The sequence below is a fragment of the Rhinoderma darwinii genome, unplaced genomic scaffold (assembly GCF_050947455.1).
Source record: "Rhinoderma darwinii isolate aRhiDar2 unplaced genomic scaffold, aRhiDar2.hap1 Scaffold_4381, whole genome shotgun sequence".
Lineage (NCBI taxonomy): Eukaryota > Metazoa > Chordata > Amphibia > Anura > Rhinodermatidae > Rhinoderma > Rhinoderma darwinii.
The window spans coordinates 21,514-38,820 of record NW_027463861.1 but is presented as its reverse complement, the minus strand read 5'-3'; the positions used below and the strand labels follow the sequence as shown (position 1 = coordinate 38,820).

Here is a 17,307-nt window from a genome sequence, read left to right as displayed (position 1 = left end):
ACAGACATGTGAGGAGGAGATCAGTACAGACATGTGAGGAGGGGGATCAGTACAGACATGTGAGGAGGGGATCAGTACAGACATGCGAGGGAGGAGATCAGTACAGACATATCAGGAGAACAGTACAGACGTTAGGATGGAGATCAGTACAGACATGTGAGGAGGGAGATCAGTACAGACATGTTAGGAGGGAGATCAATACAGACATGTGAGGAGGGAGATCAGTACAGACATGTGAGGGAGGAGATCAGTACAGACATGTTAGGAGGGAGATCAGTACAGACATGTTAGGAGGGAGATCAGTACAGACATGTGAGGAGGGGGATCAGTACAGACATGTGAGGAGAACGGTACAGACATGTGAGGAGGAGAACGGTACAGACATGTGAGGAGAATGGTACAGACATGTGAGGAGGAGAACGGTACAGACATGTGAGGGAGATCAGTACAGACATGTGAAGAGGGGGATCAGTACAGACATGTGAGGAGGGGGATCGGTACAGACATGTGAGGAGGGGGATCGGTACAGACATGTGAGGAGGGGGATCGGTACAGACATGTGAGGAGGAGATCAGTACAGACATGTGAGGAGGAGATCAGTACAGACATCTGAGGAGGAGATCAGTACAGACATCTGAGGAGGGGGATCGGTACAGACATGTGAGGAGGTGGTTGAGGGAGGTCAGTTCAGGGGTGGGGCGGTGAGGGAGGTCAGTACGGGGGGTGAGGAAGGTCCGTACGGGGGTGGGGTGGCTCGGTCAGTACGGGGGTGGGGTGGCTCAGGTCAGTACGGGGGTGGGGTGGCTCGGTCAGTACGGGGGTGGGGTGGCTCGGTCAGTACGGGGGTGGGGTGGCTCGGTCAGTACGGGGGTGGGGTGGCTCGGTCAGTACAGGGGTGGGGTGGCTCGGTCAGTACGGGGTGGGGTGGCTCGGTCAGTACGGGGTGGGGTGGCTCGGTCAGTACGGTGTGGCGTGGCTCGGTCAGTACAGGGTGGGGTGGCTCGGTCAGTACGGGGGTGGGGTGGCTCGGTCAGTACGGGGATGGGGTGGCTCAGGTCAGTACGGGGGTGGGGTGGCTCGGTCAGTACGGGGTGGCGTGGCTCGGTCAGTACGGGGGTGGGGTTGCTCGATCAGTACGGGGTGGGGTAGCTCGGTCAGTACTGGGGTGGGGTGGCTCCGTCAGTACGGGGGTGGGGTGGCTCGGTCCGTACGGGAGTGGGGTGGCTCGGTCAGTACTGGGGTGGGGTGGCTCGGTCAGTACGGGGTGGGGTGGCTCGGTCAGTACGGGGGTGGGGTGGCTCGGTCAGTACGAGGATGGGGTGGTTCAGGTCAGTACGGGGGTGGGGTAGCTCGGTCAGTACGGGGATGGGGTGGCTCAGGTCAGTACGGGGGTGGGGGTGGCTCGGTCAGTACCTTTGGTTTGATAACCTGTAGAATTCCTTCCATGTTCTGGTTCTGTTGGATCAGGGTCAGGGCTTTCTTCTTCCCCACATGTCTGATTTTGCCGGTGTAATCACATCCCAGGAGGATACACAGGTCCACGAACTGTACGGGGGAGAAAGCAGCAGAATGCAGGATATGTGCCCACCACGTCTTCTACAGCACCTGACACTTATTTTGGCTATGGGCGGCCATCTTGTCTGAATAATATCATCACATAGGAGTCTGGAGACGTTACCCCGTCTATCTATCTCTCTAGTAAGGCTGGGGGTCCAATGATAATCTCAGGTCCAGGTCCCCCAATATCTGCTGTCAGGGGAACCAAGGATAAGTCCTGTTGAATCTTAACCGGTCATATAATTTGCTCCCCTTGGAGATAAGCGTCGCCAGAAGTGTCTGGAGGAGAGAGTTTCTTGTAGCCACTTATTCCCCTATAATAAACATGCAGGCGCCCCTGATCTGAACACGTATGTTGGGAGGAATTATTATTGAGTAAGGTCAGCATGGGGGGGGGGGGTGAGGGAGGTCAGTACGAGGGAGGTCAGTACGAGGGAGGTCAGTACAAGGGAGGTCAGCACGGCAGAGCTGAGGGAGGTCAGTACGGCGGAGCTGAGGGAGGTCAGTACGGCGGAGCAGAGGGAGGTCAGTACGGCGGAGCTGAGGGAGGTCAGTACGGTGGAGCTGAGGGAGGTCAGTACGAGGGAGGTCAGTATGGCTGAGCTGAGGAAGGTAAGTACGGCAGAGCTGAGGGAGGTCAGTATGGCGGAGCTGAGGGAGGTCAGTACGGCGGAGCTGAGGGAGGTCAGTATGAGGGAGGTCAGTACAAGGGAGGTCAGTACAAGGGAGGTCAGTACGGTGTAGCTGAGGGAGGTCAGTACGAGGGAGGTCAGTACGAGGGAGGTCAGTACGAGGGAGGTCAGTACGAGGGAGGTCAGTACGAGGGAGGTCAGTACGAGGGAGGTCAGTACGAGGGAGGTCAGTATGGCGGAGCTGAGGGAGGTCAGTACGGTGGAGCTGAGGGAGGTCAGTACGGTGGAGCTGAGGGAGGTCAGTACGAGGGAGGTCAGTACGAGGGAGGTCAGTATGGCTGAGCTGAGGGAGGTCAGTACGGCGGAGATGAGGGAGGTCAGTACGGCGGAGCTGAGGGAGGTCAGTACGGCGGAGCTGAGGGAGGTCAGTACGAGGGAGGTCAGTACGAGGGAGGTCAGTACGAGGGAGGTCAGTACGAGGGAGGTCAGTACGAGGGAGGTCAGTACGAGGGAGGTCAGTACGAGGGAGGTCAGTACGGTGGAGCTGAGGGAGGTCAGTGCGAGGGAGGTCAGTACAAGGGAGGTCAGCACGGCGGAGCTGAGGGAGGTCAGCACGGCGGAGATGAGGGAGGTCAGCACGGCGGAGATGAGGGAGGTCAGTACGTTGGAGCTGAGGGAGGTCAGTACGAGGGAGGTCAGTACGGTGGAGCTGAGGGAGGTCAGTACGGCGGAGCTGAGGGAGGTCAGTACGAGGGAGGTCAGTACGAGGGAGGTCAGTATGCTGGAGCTGAGGGAGGTCAGTACGAGGGAGGTCAGTACGGTGGAGCTGAGGGAGGTCAGTACGAGGGAGGTCAGTACGGTGGAGCTGAGGGAGGTCAGTACGGCGGAGCTGAGGGAGGTCAGTACGAGGGAGGTCAGTACGAGGGAGGTCAGTATGCTGGAGCTGAGGGAGGTCAGTACGAGGGAGGTCAGTACGGTGGAGCTGAGGGAGGTCAGTACTTTTGGAGATGCTGATGTATGTTGGCGGGGTCAGCTCCATCAGGCAGTGACGATGTGATAGCGCCCCCCAGTGGAGCGGACATGACCAGGGCATTACATGATGGTGACTGAGCTGCCGAGGTTGGACACGCCTCAGTGTTCACTCGCACGTGCGTTCCTGGTTCTGTACCTCTGACCCGTCATTGGAGGATACTGGCAGTTTGGGATCTATTGCATGGCGGAAAGAAACGGCACCTGAAGGAATTCATGAACTTCAATGGCTGCCGTCAGGTCTCCGTCATGGTGTCTGTCATTTTGCCAGATATAATAGCGCACCGTGCTGAAGTTTAACCAACAAAAACAAAGAATCTGAGACGAAAGCCGCTAATGAAGCCTCCGGCGCAGATGTGAACAGAGTCTTATTCTCATCGAGGTTATTGGCAAGACCCGGGGCCAGCGGCGGTCATGTCCACACGTCCGTAGTGGCGGTCACAGGCGGTAGGAAGCTGTCACTCACCTGCTCTCTGCTCAGATGTAGACGCTTCAGGATCTCCGGCAAATTATATTCTTGAGCTTTTCTGAAAGATACGACGAGTGTGACAACCACTAAACGTCACACGGAACACATCACCCAGCTTTCTACAAACCGGAAAAGTCATCTAAATCTGCAGTGTGTATGCTACCTCCTCCCCGCTCTTCCACTGCCCCCCCCTGTGTCAGTCTTCACTGCAGTTATCACATTCTATTCATTAATCAGCGAGCTGGTCAGGGACAGAGTCCCGGATATAGACCAGAGATGGAGATGAAGCCGCGATACAACAGATGATCACTGAGGTAAAACCCCAGTCCCAGCAGAACACAGACAACCCCACACACAGTACCGACCCCATGTACCCCACACACAGTACCGACTCCATGTACCCCACACACAGTACCGACTCCATGTACCCCACACACAGTACCGACCCCATGTACCCCACACACAGTACCGACCCCATGTACCCCACACACAGTACCGACCCCATGTACCCCACACACAGTACCGACTCCATGTACCCCACACACAGTACCGACCCCATGTACCCCACACACAGTACCGACCCCATGTACCCCACACACAGTACCGACCCCCCATGTAGCCCCCACACATAGTTCCGACCCCCCATGTACCCCACACACAGTACCGACCCCATGTACCCCACACACAGTACCGACCCCATGTACCCCACACACAGTACCGACTCCATGTACCCCACACACAGTACCGACCCCATGTACCCCACACACAGTACCGACTCCATGTACCCCACACACAGTACCGACCCCATGTACCCCACACACAGTACCGACTCCATGTACCCCACACACAGTACCGACTCCATGTACCCCACACACAGTACCGACTCCATGTACCCCACACACAGTACCGACTCCATGTACCCCACACACAGTACCGACCCCATGTACCCCACACACAGTACCGACTCCATGTACCCCACACACAGTACCGACTCCATGTACCCCACACACAGTACCGACCCCATGTACCCCACACACAGTACCGACCCCATGTACCCCACACACAGTACCGACTCCATGTACCCCACACACAGTACCGACTCCATGTACCCCACACACAGTACCGACCCCATGTACCCCACACACAGTACCGACTCCATGTACCCCACACACAGTACCGACTCCATGTACCCCACACACAGTACCGACCCCATGTACCCCACACAGTACCGACTCCATGTACCCCACACACAGTACCGACTCCATGTACCCCACACACAGTACCGACCCCATGTACCCCACACACAGTACCGACCCCATGTACCCCACACACAGTACCGACCCCATGTACCCCACACACAGTACCGACTCCATGTACCCCACACACAGTACCGACTCAATGTACCCCACACACAGTACCGACCCCATGTACCCCACACACAGTACCGACCCCATGTACCCCACACACAGTACCGACCCCATGTACCCCACACACAGTACCGACTCCATGTACCCCACACACAGTACCGACTCCATGTACCCCACACACAGTACCGACCCCATGTACCCCACACACAGTACCGACCCCATGTACCCCACACACAGTACCGACCCCATGTACCCCACACACAGTACCGACCCCATGTACCCCACACACAGTACCGACCCCCCATGTAGCCCCCACACATAGTTCCGACCCCCCATGTACGCTACACACAGTACCGACCCCAATATGTACCCCACACACACAGTACCGACCCCCCACGTACCCCACACACAGTACCGACCCCCCATGTACCCCACACACAGTACCGACTCCATGTACCCCACACACAGTACCGACCCCATGTACCCCACACACAGTACCGACTCCATGTACCCCACACACAGTACCGACCCCATGTACCCCACACAGTACCGACTCCATGTACCCCACACACAGTACCGACTCCATGTACCCCACACACAGTACCGACCCCATGTACCCCACACACAGTACCGACCCCATGTACCCCACACACAGTATCGACCCCATGTACCCCACACACAGTACCGACTCCATGTACCCCACACACAGTACCGACTCAATGTACCCCACACACACACACAGTACCGACCCCATGTACCCCACACACAGTACCGACCCCATGTACCCCACACACAGTACCGACCCCATGTACCCCACACACAGTACCGACTCCATGTACCCCACACACAGTACCGACTCCATGTACCCCACACACAGTACCGACCCCATGTACCCCACACACAGTACCGACCCCATGTACCCCACACACAGTACCGACCCCATGTACCCCACACACAGTACCGACCCCATGTACCCCACACACAGTACCGACCCCCCATGTAGCCCCCACACATAGTTCCGACCCCCCATGTACGCCACACACAGTACCGACCCCAATATGTACCCCACACACACAGTACCGACCCCCCACGTACCCCACACACAGTACCGACCCCCCATGTACCCCACACACAGTACCGACTCCCTATCTACCCCACACACACACAGCACTGATCCCCCATGTACCACATACCTCCCAACTTTTAAGCATTGCCAAGAGGGACAACCGATGCGGCTCACGTAGCGCGCCAGGGCAAATGTTTCCCTATTAAGCCACGCCTCTAACCCGGCCCATACACATCTAGCTCAGCCCCCACAGTATAATGCCCCCAAAGAACCCCCACGCAGTATTAACGCACTTAGAAAGCCCCCTTAAAAAATCCTGGGACTCATAGTCCACTGCTGTCCCGCCTGTCCCTTCCCGTATACTGCCCACTCTGAGCCTGAGCAGCATGAATGGCGGGCATGTAATAGGACATTACCCAGCAGCCCCCAAATTCCTCCACATCACTGCCGCCCGTAGTAATGGCGGAGAATGAGTGAGCGCTCCATGCTCTACATGCACAGATCATGTCACCTACGTCTTCTTCTTCGCCTTCAGATTCCGGATGAGGCGGGGGCAGTTGAATGGAAGAGCGTCCATGTCCTCGGTCACCGCCCCCCACGCCAGCTCCTTCACCACCAGGTGGGCACAGGTGGCTTCTGCTTCACTGGGAGCCTGGACAGTATGAGAGAAGAGCAGCACATGTATTAATGGCGTCAGTGCGTTACCGCTGGAGGGGCGGAGCCATAAGAACTGCGTGGTGGAAGCGTCATGTGTCTGATGTCATCACGTGACGACTATGTGACGTCTGAATTGGGGAGGACGACAATATACATGATGTACGTTCCTGCTGATGGCACAAGGTATTACCTGAACAAAGGGGACACCCAGGTACGTCAGCAGAGTCTTCAGGTCCTTACACTTGTCTGACCCTGTAAGACACAGAACAGAAGATGTAGAATATAAGAACACGAGGGCCACAGGGGCCCAATACTGACCCTACAAAACATAGAACAGAAGATGTAGAATATAAGAACACGAGGGCCACAGGGGCCCAATACTGACCCTACAAAACACAGAACAGAAGATGTAGAATATAAGAACATGAGGACCACAGGGGCCCAATACTGACCCTATAAGACACAGAACAGAAGATGTAGAATATAAGAACACGAGGACCACAGGGGCCCAATACTGACCCTATAAGACACAGAACAGAAGATGTAGAATATAAGAACACGAGGACCACAGGGGCCCAATACTGACCCTATAAGACACAGAAGATGTAGAATATAAGAACACGAGGACCACAGGGGCCCAATACTGACCCTATAAGACACAGAACAGAAGATGTAGAATATAAGAACACGAGGACCACAGGGGCCCAATACTGACCCTATAAGACACAGAACAGAAGATGTAGAATATAAGAACACGAGGACCACAGCGGCCCAATACTGACCCTATAAGACACAGAACAGAAGATGTAGAATATAAGAAAACGAGGGCCACAGGGGCCTAATACTGACCCTATAAGACACAGAACAGAAGATGTAGAATATAAGAACACGAGGACCACAGGGGCCCAATACTGACCCTATAAGACACGGAATAGAAGATGTAGAATGTAAGAACACGAGGAGCACAGGGGCCCAATACTGACCCTATAAGACACAGAACAGAAGATGTAGAATATAAGAAAACGAGGACCACAGGGGCCCAAAACTGACCCTATAAGACACAGAACAGAATATGTAGAATGTAAGAACACGAGGAGCACAGGGGCCCAATACTGACCCTATAAGACACAGAACAGAAGATGTAGAATATAAGAACACGAGGACCACAGGGGCCCAATACTGACCCTATAAGACACAGAAGATGTAGAATATAAGAACACGAGGACCACAGGGGCCCAATACTGACCCTATAAGACACAGAAGATGTAGAATATAAGAACACGAGGACCACAGGGGCCCAATACTGACCCTATAAGACACAGAAGATGTAGAATATAAGAACACGAGGACCACAGGGGCCCAATACTGACCCTATAAGACACAGAAGATGTAGAATATAAGAACACGAGGACCACAGGGGCCCAATACTAACCCTATAAGACACAGAACAGAGAAGATGTAGAATATAAGAATACGAGGACCACAGGGGCCCAATACTGACCCTATAAGACACAGAACAGAAGATGTAGAATATAAGAACACGAGGACCACAGGGGCCCAATACTGACCCTATAAGACACAGAAGATGTAGAATATAAGAACACGAGGACCACAGCGGCCCAATACTGACCCTATAAGACACAGAACAGAAGATGTAGAATATAAGAACACTAGGACCACAGGGGCCCAATACTAACCCTATAAGACACAGAACAGAGAAGATGTAGAATATAAGAATACGAGGACCACAGGGGCCCAATACAGACCCTATAAGACACAGAAGATGTAGAATATAAGAACACGAGGACCACAGGGGCCAAATACTGACCCTATAAGACACAGAACAGAGAAGATGTAGAATATAAGAACACGAGGAACACAGGGGCCCAATACTGATCCTATAAGACACAGAACAGAAGATGTAGAATATAAGAACAGGAGGACCACAGGGGCCCAATACTGACCCTATAAGACACAGAAGATGTAGAATATAAGAACACGAGGACCACAGGGGCCCAATACTAACCCTATAAGACACAGAACAGAGAAGATGTAGAATATAAGAATACGAGGACCACAGGGGCCCAATACTGACCCTATAAGACACAGAACAGAAGATGTAGAATACAATAACACGAGGGCCACAGGGGCCCAATACTGACCCTATAAGACACAGAAGACGTAGAATATAAGAACACGAGGACCACAGGGGCCCAATACTAACCCTATAAGACACAGAACAGAGAAGATGTAGAATACAATAACACGAGGGCCACCGGGGTCCAATACTGACCCTATAAGACAAAGAAGATGTAGAATATAAGAACACGAGGACCACAGGGGCCCAATACTAACCCTATAAGACACAGAACAGAGAAGATGTAGAATATAAGAACACGAGGACCACAGGGGCCCAATACTGACCCTATAAGACACAGAAGATGTAGAATATAAGAACACGAGGACCACAGGGGCCCAATACTAACCCTATAAGACACACAACAGAGAAGATGTAGAATATAAGAACACGAGGACCACAGGGGCCAAATACTGACCCTATAAGACACAGAACAGAAGATGTAGAATATAAGAAAACGAGGACCACAGGGGCCCAAAACTGACCCTATAAGATAGTGAACAGAAGATGTAGAATATAAGAACACGAGGACCACATGGGCCCAATACTAATCCTATAAGACACGGAATAGAAGATGTAGAATGTAAGAACACGAGGAGCACAGGGGCCCAATACTAACCCTATAAGACACAGAACAGAGAAGATGTAGAATACAAGAACACGAGGACCACAGGGGCCCAATATTGACCCTATAAGAAACAAAACAGAGAAGATGTAGAATACAAGAACACGAGGACCACAGGGGCCCAATACTGACCCTATAAGACACAGAACAGAAGATGTAGAATATAAGAACACGAGGACCACAGGGGCCCAATACTGACCCTATAAGACACAAAACAGAAGATGTAGAATATAAGAAAACGAGGACCACAGGGGCCCAAAACTGACCCTATAAGACACAGAACAGAAGATGTAGAATATAAGAACACGAGGACCACAGGGGCCCAATACTGACCCTATAAGACACAAAACAGAAGATGTAGAATATAAGAAAACGAGGACCACAGGGGCCCAATACTGACCCTATAAGACACAGAAGATGTAGAATATAAGAACACGAGGACCACAGGGCCCTAATACTGACCCTATAAGACACAGAACAGAAGATGTAGAATATAAGAAAACGAGGGCCACAGGGGCCCAATACTGACCCTATAAGACACAAAAGATTTAGAATATAAGAACACGAGGACCACAGGGGCCCAATACTAACCCTATAAGACACAGAACAGAGAAGATGTAGAATAGAAGAACATGAGGACCACAGGGGCCCAATACTGACCCTATAAGACACAGAACAGAAGATGTAGAATATAAGAAAACGAGGACCAAAGGGCCCCAATACTGACCCTATAAGACACAGAAGATGTAGAATATAAGAAAACGAGGACCATAGGGGCCCAATACTGACCCTATAAGACACAGAAGATGTAGAATATAAGAACACGAGGACCACAGGGGCCCAATACTGACCCTATAAGACACAGAAGATGTAGAATATAAGAACACGAGGACCACAGTGGCCAAATACTGACCCTATAAGACACAGAACAGAGAAGATGTAGAATATAAGAACACGAGGACCACAGGGGCCCAATACTGACCCTATAAGACACAGAACAGAAGATATAGAATATAAGAACACGAGGACCACAGCGGCCCAATACTGACCCTATAAGACACAGAACAGAATATGTAGAATATAAGAACACGAGGACCACAGGGGCCCAATACTGACCCTATAAGACACAGAACAGAAGATGTAGAATATAAAAAAACGAGGACCACAGGGGCCCAATACTGACCCTATAAGACACAGAACAGAAGATGTAGAATATAAGAACACGAGGACCACAGGAGCAGATGCAACACAAACCTGGCAGGCTGTCTTCTCTCCAATTACATAAGTGTTATCAGATATGTCAGGCTGGGGGAGGATGACTGTAGGACAGGTGAATACAATCTATTGTTCTCTGTTATCAGACATGTCAGGCTGGGAGAGGATGACTGTAGGACAGGTGAATACAATCTATTGTTCTCTGTTATCAGATATGTCAGGCTGGGGGAGGATGACTGTAGGACAGGTGAATACAATCTATTGTTCTCTGTTATCAGACATGTCAGGCTGGGAGAGGATGACTGTAGGACAGGTGAATACAATCTATTGTTCTCTGTTATCAGATATGTCAGGCTGGGGGAGGATGACTGTAGGACAGGTGAATACAATCTATTGTTCTCTGTTATCAGACATGTCAGGCTGGGAGAGGATGACTGTAGGACAGGTGAATACAATCTATTGTTCTCTGTTATCAGACATGTCAGGCTGGGGGAGGATGACTGTAGGACAGGTGAATACAATCTATTGTTCTCTGTTATCAGACATGTCAGGCTGGGGGGAGGATGACTGTAGAGCAGGTGAATACAATCTATTGTTCTCTGTTATCAGACATGTCAGGCTGGGGGGGGTGACTGTAGGACAGGTGAATACAATCTATTGTTCTCTGTTATCAGACATGTCAAGCTGGGAGAGGATGACTGTAGGACAGGTGAATATAATCTATTGTTCTCTGTTATCAGACATGTCAGGCTGGGGAGGATGACTGTAGGACAGGTGAATACAATCTATTGTTCTCTGTTATCAGACATGTCAGGCTGGGGGAGGATGACTGTAGGACAGGTGAATACAATCTATTGTTCTCTGTTATCAGACAGGTCAGGCTGGGGGAGGATGACTGTAGGACAGGTGAATACAATCTATTGTTCTCTGTTATCAGACATGTCAGGCTGGGGAGGATGACTGTAGGACAGGTGAATACAATCTATTGTTCTCTGTTATCAGACATGTCAGGCTGGGGGAGGATGACTGTAGGACAGGTGAATAGAATCTATTGTTCTCGGTTATCAGACATAGGCTGGGGGGGATGACTGTAGGACAGGTGACTACAGTCTATTGTTCTCTGTTATCAGACATGTCAGGCTGGGGGGAGGATGACTGTAGGACAGGTGAATACAATCTATTGTTCTCTGTTATCAGACATGTCAGGCTGGGGGGAGGATGACTGTAGGACAGGTGAATACAATATATTGTTCTCTGTTATCAGACATGTCAGGCTGTGGGAGGATGACTGTAGGACAGGTGAATACAATCTATTGTTCTCTGTTATCAGACATGTCAAGCTGGGAGAGGATGACTGTAGGACAGGTGAATATAATCTATTGTTCTCTGTTATCAGACATGTCAGGCTGGGAGAGGATGACTGTAGGACAGGTGAATATAATCTATTGTTCTCTGTTATCAGACATGTCAGACTGGGGGAGAATGACTGTAGGACAGGTGAATACAATCTATTGCTCTCTGTTATCAGACATGTCAGGCTGGGGGAGGATGACTGTAGGACAGGAGAATACAATCTATTGTTCTCTGTTATCAGACATGTCAGGCTGGGGGAGAATGACTGTAGGACAGGTGAATACAATCTATTGTTCTCTGTTATCAGACATGTCAGGCTGGGGGGAGGATGACTGTAGGACAGGTGAATACAATCTATTGTTCTCTGTTATCAGACATGTCAGGCTGGGGAGGATGACTGTAGGACAGGTGAATACAATCTATTGTTCTCTGTTATCAGACATGTCAGGCTGGGGGAGGATGACTGTAGGACAGGTGAATACAATCTATTGTTCTCTGTTATCAGACAGGTCAGGCTGGGGGAGGATGACTGTAGGACAGGTGAATACAATCTATTGTTCTCTGTTATCAGACATGTCAGGCTGGGGAGGATGACTGTAGGACAGGTGAATACAATCTATTGTTCTCTGTTATCAGACATGTCAGGCTGGGGGAGGATGACTGTAGGACAGGTGAATAGAATCTATTGTTCTCGGTTATCAGACATAGGCTGGGGGGGATGACTGTAGGACAGGTGACTACAATCTATTGTTCTTTGTTATCAGACATGTCGGGCTGGGGAGGATAACTGTAGGACAGGAGAATACAATCTATTGTTCTCTGTTATCAGACATGTCAGGCTGGGAGAGGATGACTGTAGGACAGGTGAATACAATCTATTGTTCTCTGTTATCAGACATGTCAGGCTGGGGGAGGATGACTGTAGGACAGGTGAATACAATCTATTGTTCTCTGTTATCAGACATGTCAGGCTGGGGGAGGATGACTGTAGGACAGGTGAATACAATCTATTGTTCTCTGTTATCAGACATGTCAGGCTGGTAGAGGATGACTGTTGGATGGGGAATACAATCTATTGTTCTCTGCTATCAGACATGTCAGGCTGGGGGAGGATGACTGTAGGACGGGGGAATACAATCTATTGTTCTCTGTTATCAGACATGTCAGGCTGGGGAGGATGACTGTAGGATAGGTGTCTACAATCTATTGTTCTCTGTTATCAGACATGTCAGGCTGGGGGAGGATAACTGTAGGACAGGGGAATACAATCTATTGTTCTCTGTTATCAGACATGTCAGGCTGGGGGGGGGGGTGACTGTAGGATAGGTGAATACAATCTATTGTTCTCTGTTATCAGACATGTCAGGCTGGGGGAGGATGACTGTAGGACAGGTGAATACAATCTATTGTTCTCTGTTATCAGACATGTCAAGCTGGGAGAGGATGACTGTAGGACAGGTGAATATAATCTATTGTTCTCTGTTATCAGACATGTCAGGCTGGGAGAGGATGACTGTAGGACAGGTGAATATAATCTATTGTTCTCTGTTATCAGACATGTCAGACTGGGGGAGAATGACTGTAGGACAGGTGAATACAATCTATTGCTCTCTGTTATCAGACATGTCAGGCTGGGGGAGGATGACTGTAGGACAGGAGAATACAATCTATTGTTCTCTGTTATCAGACAAGTCAGGCTGGGGGAGAATGACTGTAGGACAGGTGAATACAATCTATTGTTCTCTGTTATCAGACATGTCAGGCTGGGGGGAGGATGACTGTAGGACAGGTGAATACAATCTATTGTTCTCTGTTATCAGACATGTCAGGCTGGGGTAGGATGACTGTAGGACAGGTGACTACAATCTATTGTTCTCTGTTATCAGACATGTCAAGCTGGGAGAGGATGACTGTAGGACAGGTGAATATAATCTATTGTTCTCTGTTATCAGACATGTCAGGCTGGGAGAGGATGACTGTAGGACAGGTGAATATAATCTATTGTTCTCTGTTATCAGACATGTCAGACTGGGGGAGAATGACTGTAGGACAGGTGAATACAATCTATTGCTCTCTGTTATCAGACATGTCAGGCTGGGGGAGGATGACTGTAGGACAGGAGAATACAATCTATTGTTCTCTGTTATCAGACATGTCAGGCTGGGGGAGAATGACTGTAGGACAGGTGAATACAATCTATTGTTCTCTGTTATCAGACATGTCAGGCTGGGGGGAGGATGACTGTAGGACAGGTGAATACAATCTATTGTTCTCTGTTATCAGACATGTCAGGCTGGGGAGGATGACTGTAGGACAGGTGAATACAATCTATTGTTCTCTGTTATCAGACATGTCAGGCTGGGGGAGGATGACTGTAGGACAGGTGAATACAATCTATTGTTCTCTGTTATCAGACAGGTCAGGCTGGGGGAGGATGACTGTAGGACAGGTGAATACAATCTATTGTTCTCTGTTATCAGACATGTCAGGCTGGGGAGGATGACTGTAGGACAGGTGAATACAATCTATTGTTCTCTGTTATCAGACATGTCAGGCTGGGGGAGGATGACTGTAGGACAGGTGAATAGAATCTATTGTTCTCGGTTATCAGACATAGGCTGGGGGGGATGACTGTAGGACAGGTGACTACAATCTATTGTTCTTTGTTATCAGACATGTCGGGCTGGGGAGGATAACTGTAGGACAGGAGAATACAATCTATTGTTCTCTGTTATCAGACATGTCAGGCTGGGAGAGGATGACTGTAGGACAGGTGAATACAATCTATTGTTCTCTGTTATCAGACATGTCAGGCTGGGGGAGGATGACTGTAGGACAGGTGAATACAATCTATTGTTCTCTGTTATCAGACATGTCAGGCTGGGGGAGGATGACTGTAGGACAGGTGAATACAATCTATTGTTCTCTGTTATCAGACATGTCAGGCTGGTAGAGGATGACTGTTGGATGGGGAATACAATCTATTGTTCTCTGCTATCAGACATGTCAGGCTGGGGGAGGATGACTGTAGGACGGGGGAATACAATCTATTGTTCTCTGTTATCAGACATGTCAGGCTGGGGAGGATGACTGTAGGATAGGTGTCTACAATCTATTGTTCTCTGTTATCAGACATGTCAGGCTGGGGGAGGATAACTGTAGGACAGGGGAATACAATCTATTGTTCTCTGTTATCAGACATGTCAGGCTGGGGGGGGGGGGTGACTGTAGGATAGGTGAATACAATCTATTGTTCTCTGTTATCAGACATGTCAGGCTGGGGGAGGATGACTGTAGGACAGGTGAATACAATCTATTGTTCTCTGTTATCAGACATGTCAAGCTGGGAGAGGATGACTGTAGGACAGGTGAATATAATCTATTGTTCTCTGTTATCAGACATGTCAGGCTGGGAGAGGATGACTGTAGGACAGGTGAATATAATCTATTGTTCTCTGTTATCAGACATGTCAGACTGGGGGAGAATGACTGTAGGACAGGTGAATACAATCTATTGCTCTCTGTTATCAGACATGTCAGGCTGGGGGAGGATGACTGTAGGACAGGAGAATACAATCTATTGTTCTCTGTTATCAGACAAGTCAGGCTGGGGGAGAATGACTGTAGGACAGGTGAATACAATCTATTGTTCTCTGTTATCAGACATGTCAGGCTGGGGGGAGGATGACTGTAGGACAGGTGAATACAATCTATTGTTCTCTGTTATCAGACATGTCAGGCTGGGGTAGGATGACTGTAGGACAGGTGACTACAATCTATTGTTCTCTGTTATCAGACATGTCGGGCTGGGTGAGGATGACTGTAGGACAGGAGAATACAATCTATTGTTCTCTGTTATCAGACATGTCAGGCTGGGAGAGGATGACTGTAGGACAGGTGAATACAATCTATTGTTCTCTGTTATCAGACATGTCAGGCTGGGGGAGGATGACTGTAGGACAGGTGAATACAATCTATTGTTCTCTGTTATCAGACATGTCAGGCTGGGGGAGGATGACTGTAGGACAGGTGAATACAATCTATTGTTCTCTGTTATCAGACATGTCAGGCTGGTAGAGGATGACTGTAGGATGGGGAATACAATCTATTGTTCTCTGTTATCAGACATGTCAGGCTGGGAGAGGATGACTGTAGGACAGGTGAATACAATCTATTGTTCTGTGTTATCAGACATGTCAGGCTGGGGGAGGATGACTGTAGGACAGGTGAATACAATCTATTGTTCTCGGTTATCAGACATAGGCTGGGGGAGGATGACTGTAGGACAGGTGACTACAATCTATTGTTCTCTGTTATCAGACATGTCGGGCTGGGGAGGATAACTGTAGGAAAGGAGAATACAATCTATTGTTCTCTGTTATCAGACATGTCAGGCTGGGGGAGGATGACTGTAGGACAGGTGAATACAATCTATTGTTCTCGGTTATCAGACATAGGCTGGGGGAGGATGACTGTAGGACAGGTGACTACAATCTATTGTTCTCTGTTATCAGACATGTCGGGCTGGGGAGGATAACTGTAGGACAGGAGAATACAATCTATTGTTCTCTGTTATCAGACATGTCAGGCTGGGAGAGGATGACTGTAGGACAGGTGAATACAATCTATTGTTCTCTGTTATCAGACATGTCAGGCTGGGGTAGGATGACTGTAGGACAGGTGAATACAATCTATTGTTCTCTGTTATCAGACATGTCAGGCTGGGGGAGGATGACTGTAGGACAGGTGAATACAATCTATTGTTCTCTGTTATCAGACATGTCAGGCTGGTAGAGGATGACTGTAGGATGGGGAATACAATCTATTGTTCTCTGCTATCAGACATGTCAGGCTGGGGGAGGATGACTGTAGGACGGGGGAATACAATCTATTGCTCTCTGTTATCAGACATGTCAGGCTGGGGGAGGATGACTGTAGGACAGGAGAATACAATCTATTGTTCTCTGTTATCAGACAAGTCAGGCTGGGGGAGAATGATTGTAGGACAGGTGAATACAATCTATTGTTCTCTGTTATCAGACATGTCAGGCTGGGGGGAGGATGACTGTAGGACAGGTGAATACAATCTATTGTTCTCTGTTATCAGATATGTCAGGCTGGGGTAGGATGACTGTAGGACAGGTGAATACAATCTATTGTTCTCGGTTATCAGACATAGGCTGGGGGAGGATGACTGTAG

The 17,307-nt window shown here is 49.7% G+C and overlaps 1 protein-coding gene across 1 annotated transcript in view; it reads right to left on the bottom strand.

Annotated features, from left to right (window-relative positions):
- The window catches only part of LOC142714051 (flap endonuclease 1-like), a gene marked incomplete at its 5' end in the record, with an annotated part of 49,231 nt that overhangs the window by 16,709 nt on the left and 15,215 nt on the right, over positions 1 to 17,307 (bottom strand). Inside the window, 4 exons of the mRNA XM_075848628.1 lie at positions 1,414 to 1,545; positions 3,685 to 3,745; positions 6,636 to 6,772; positions 6,968 to 7,029. Coding sequence (XP_075704743.1) covers positions 1,414 to 1,545; positions 3,685 to 3,745; positions 6,636 to 6,772; positions 6,968 to 7,029 — 392 coding nt within the window. The remainder of the gene's footprint in view (positions 1 to 1,413; positions 1,546 to 3,684; positions 3,746 to 6,635; positions 6,773 to 6,967; positions 7,030 to 17,307) is intronic.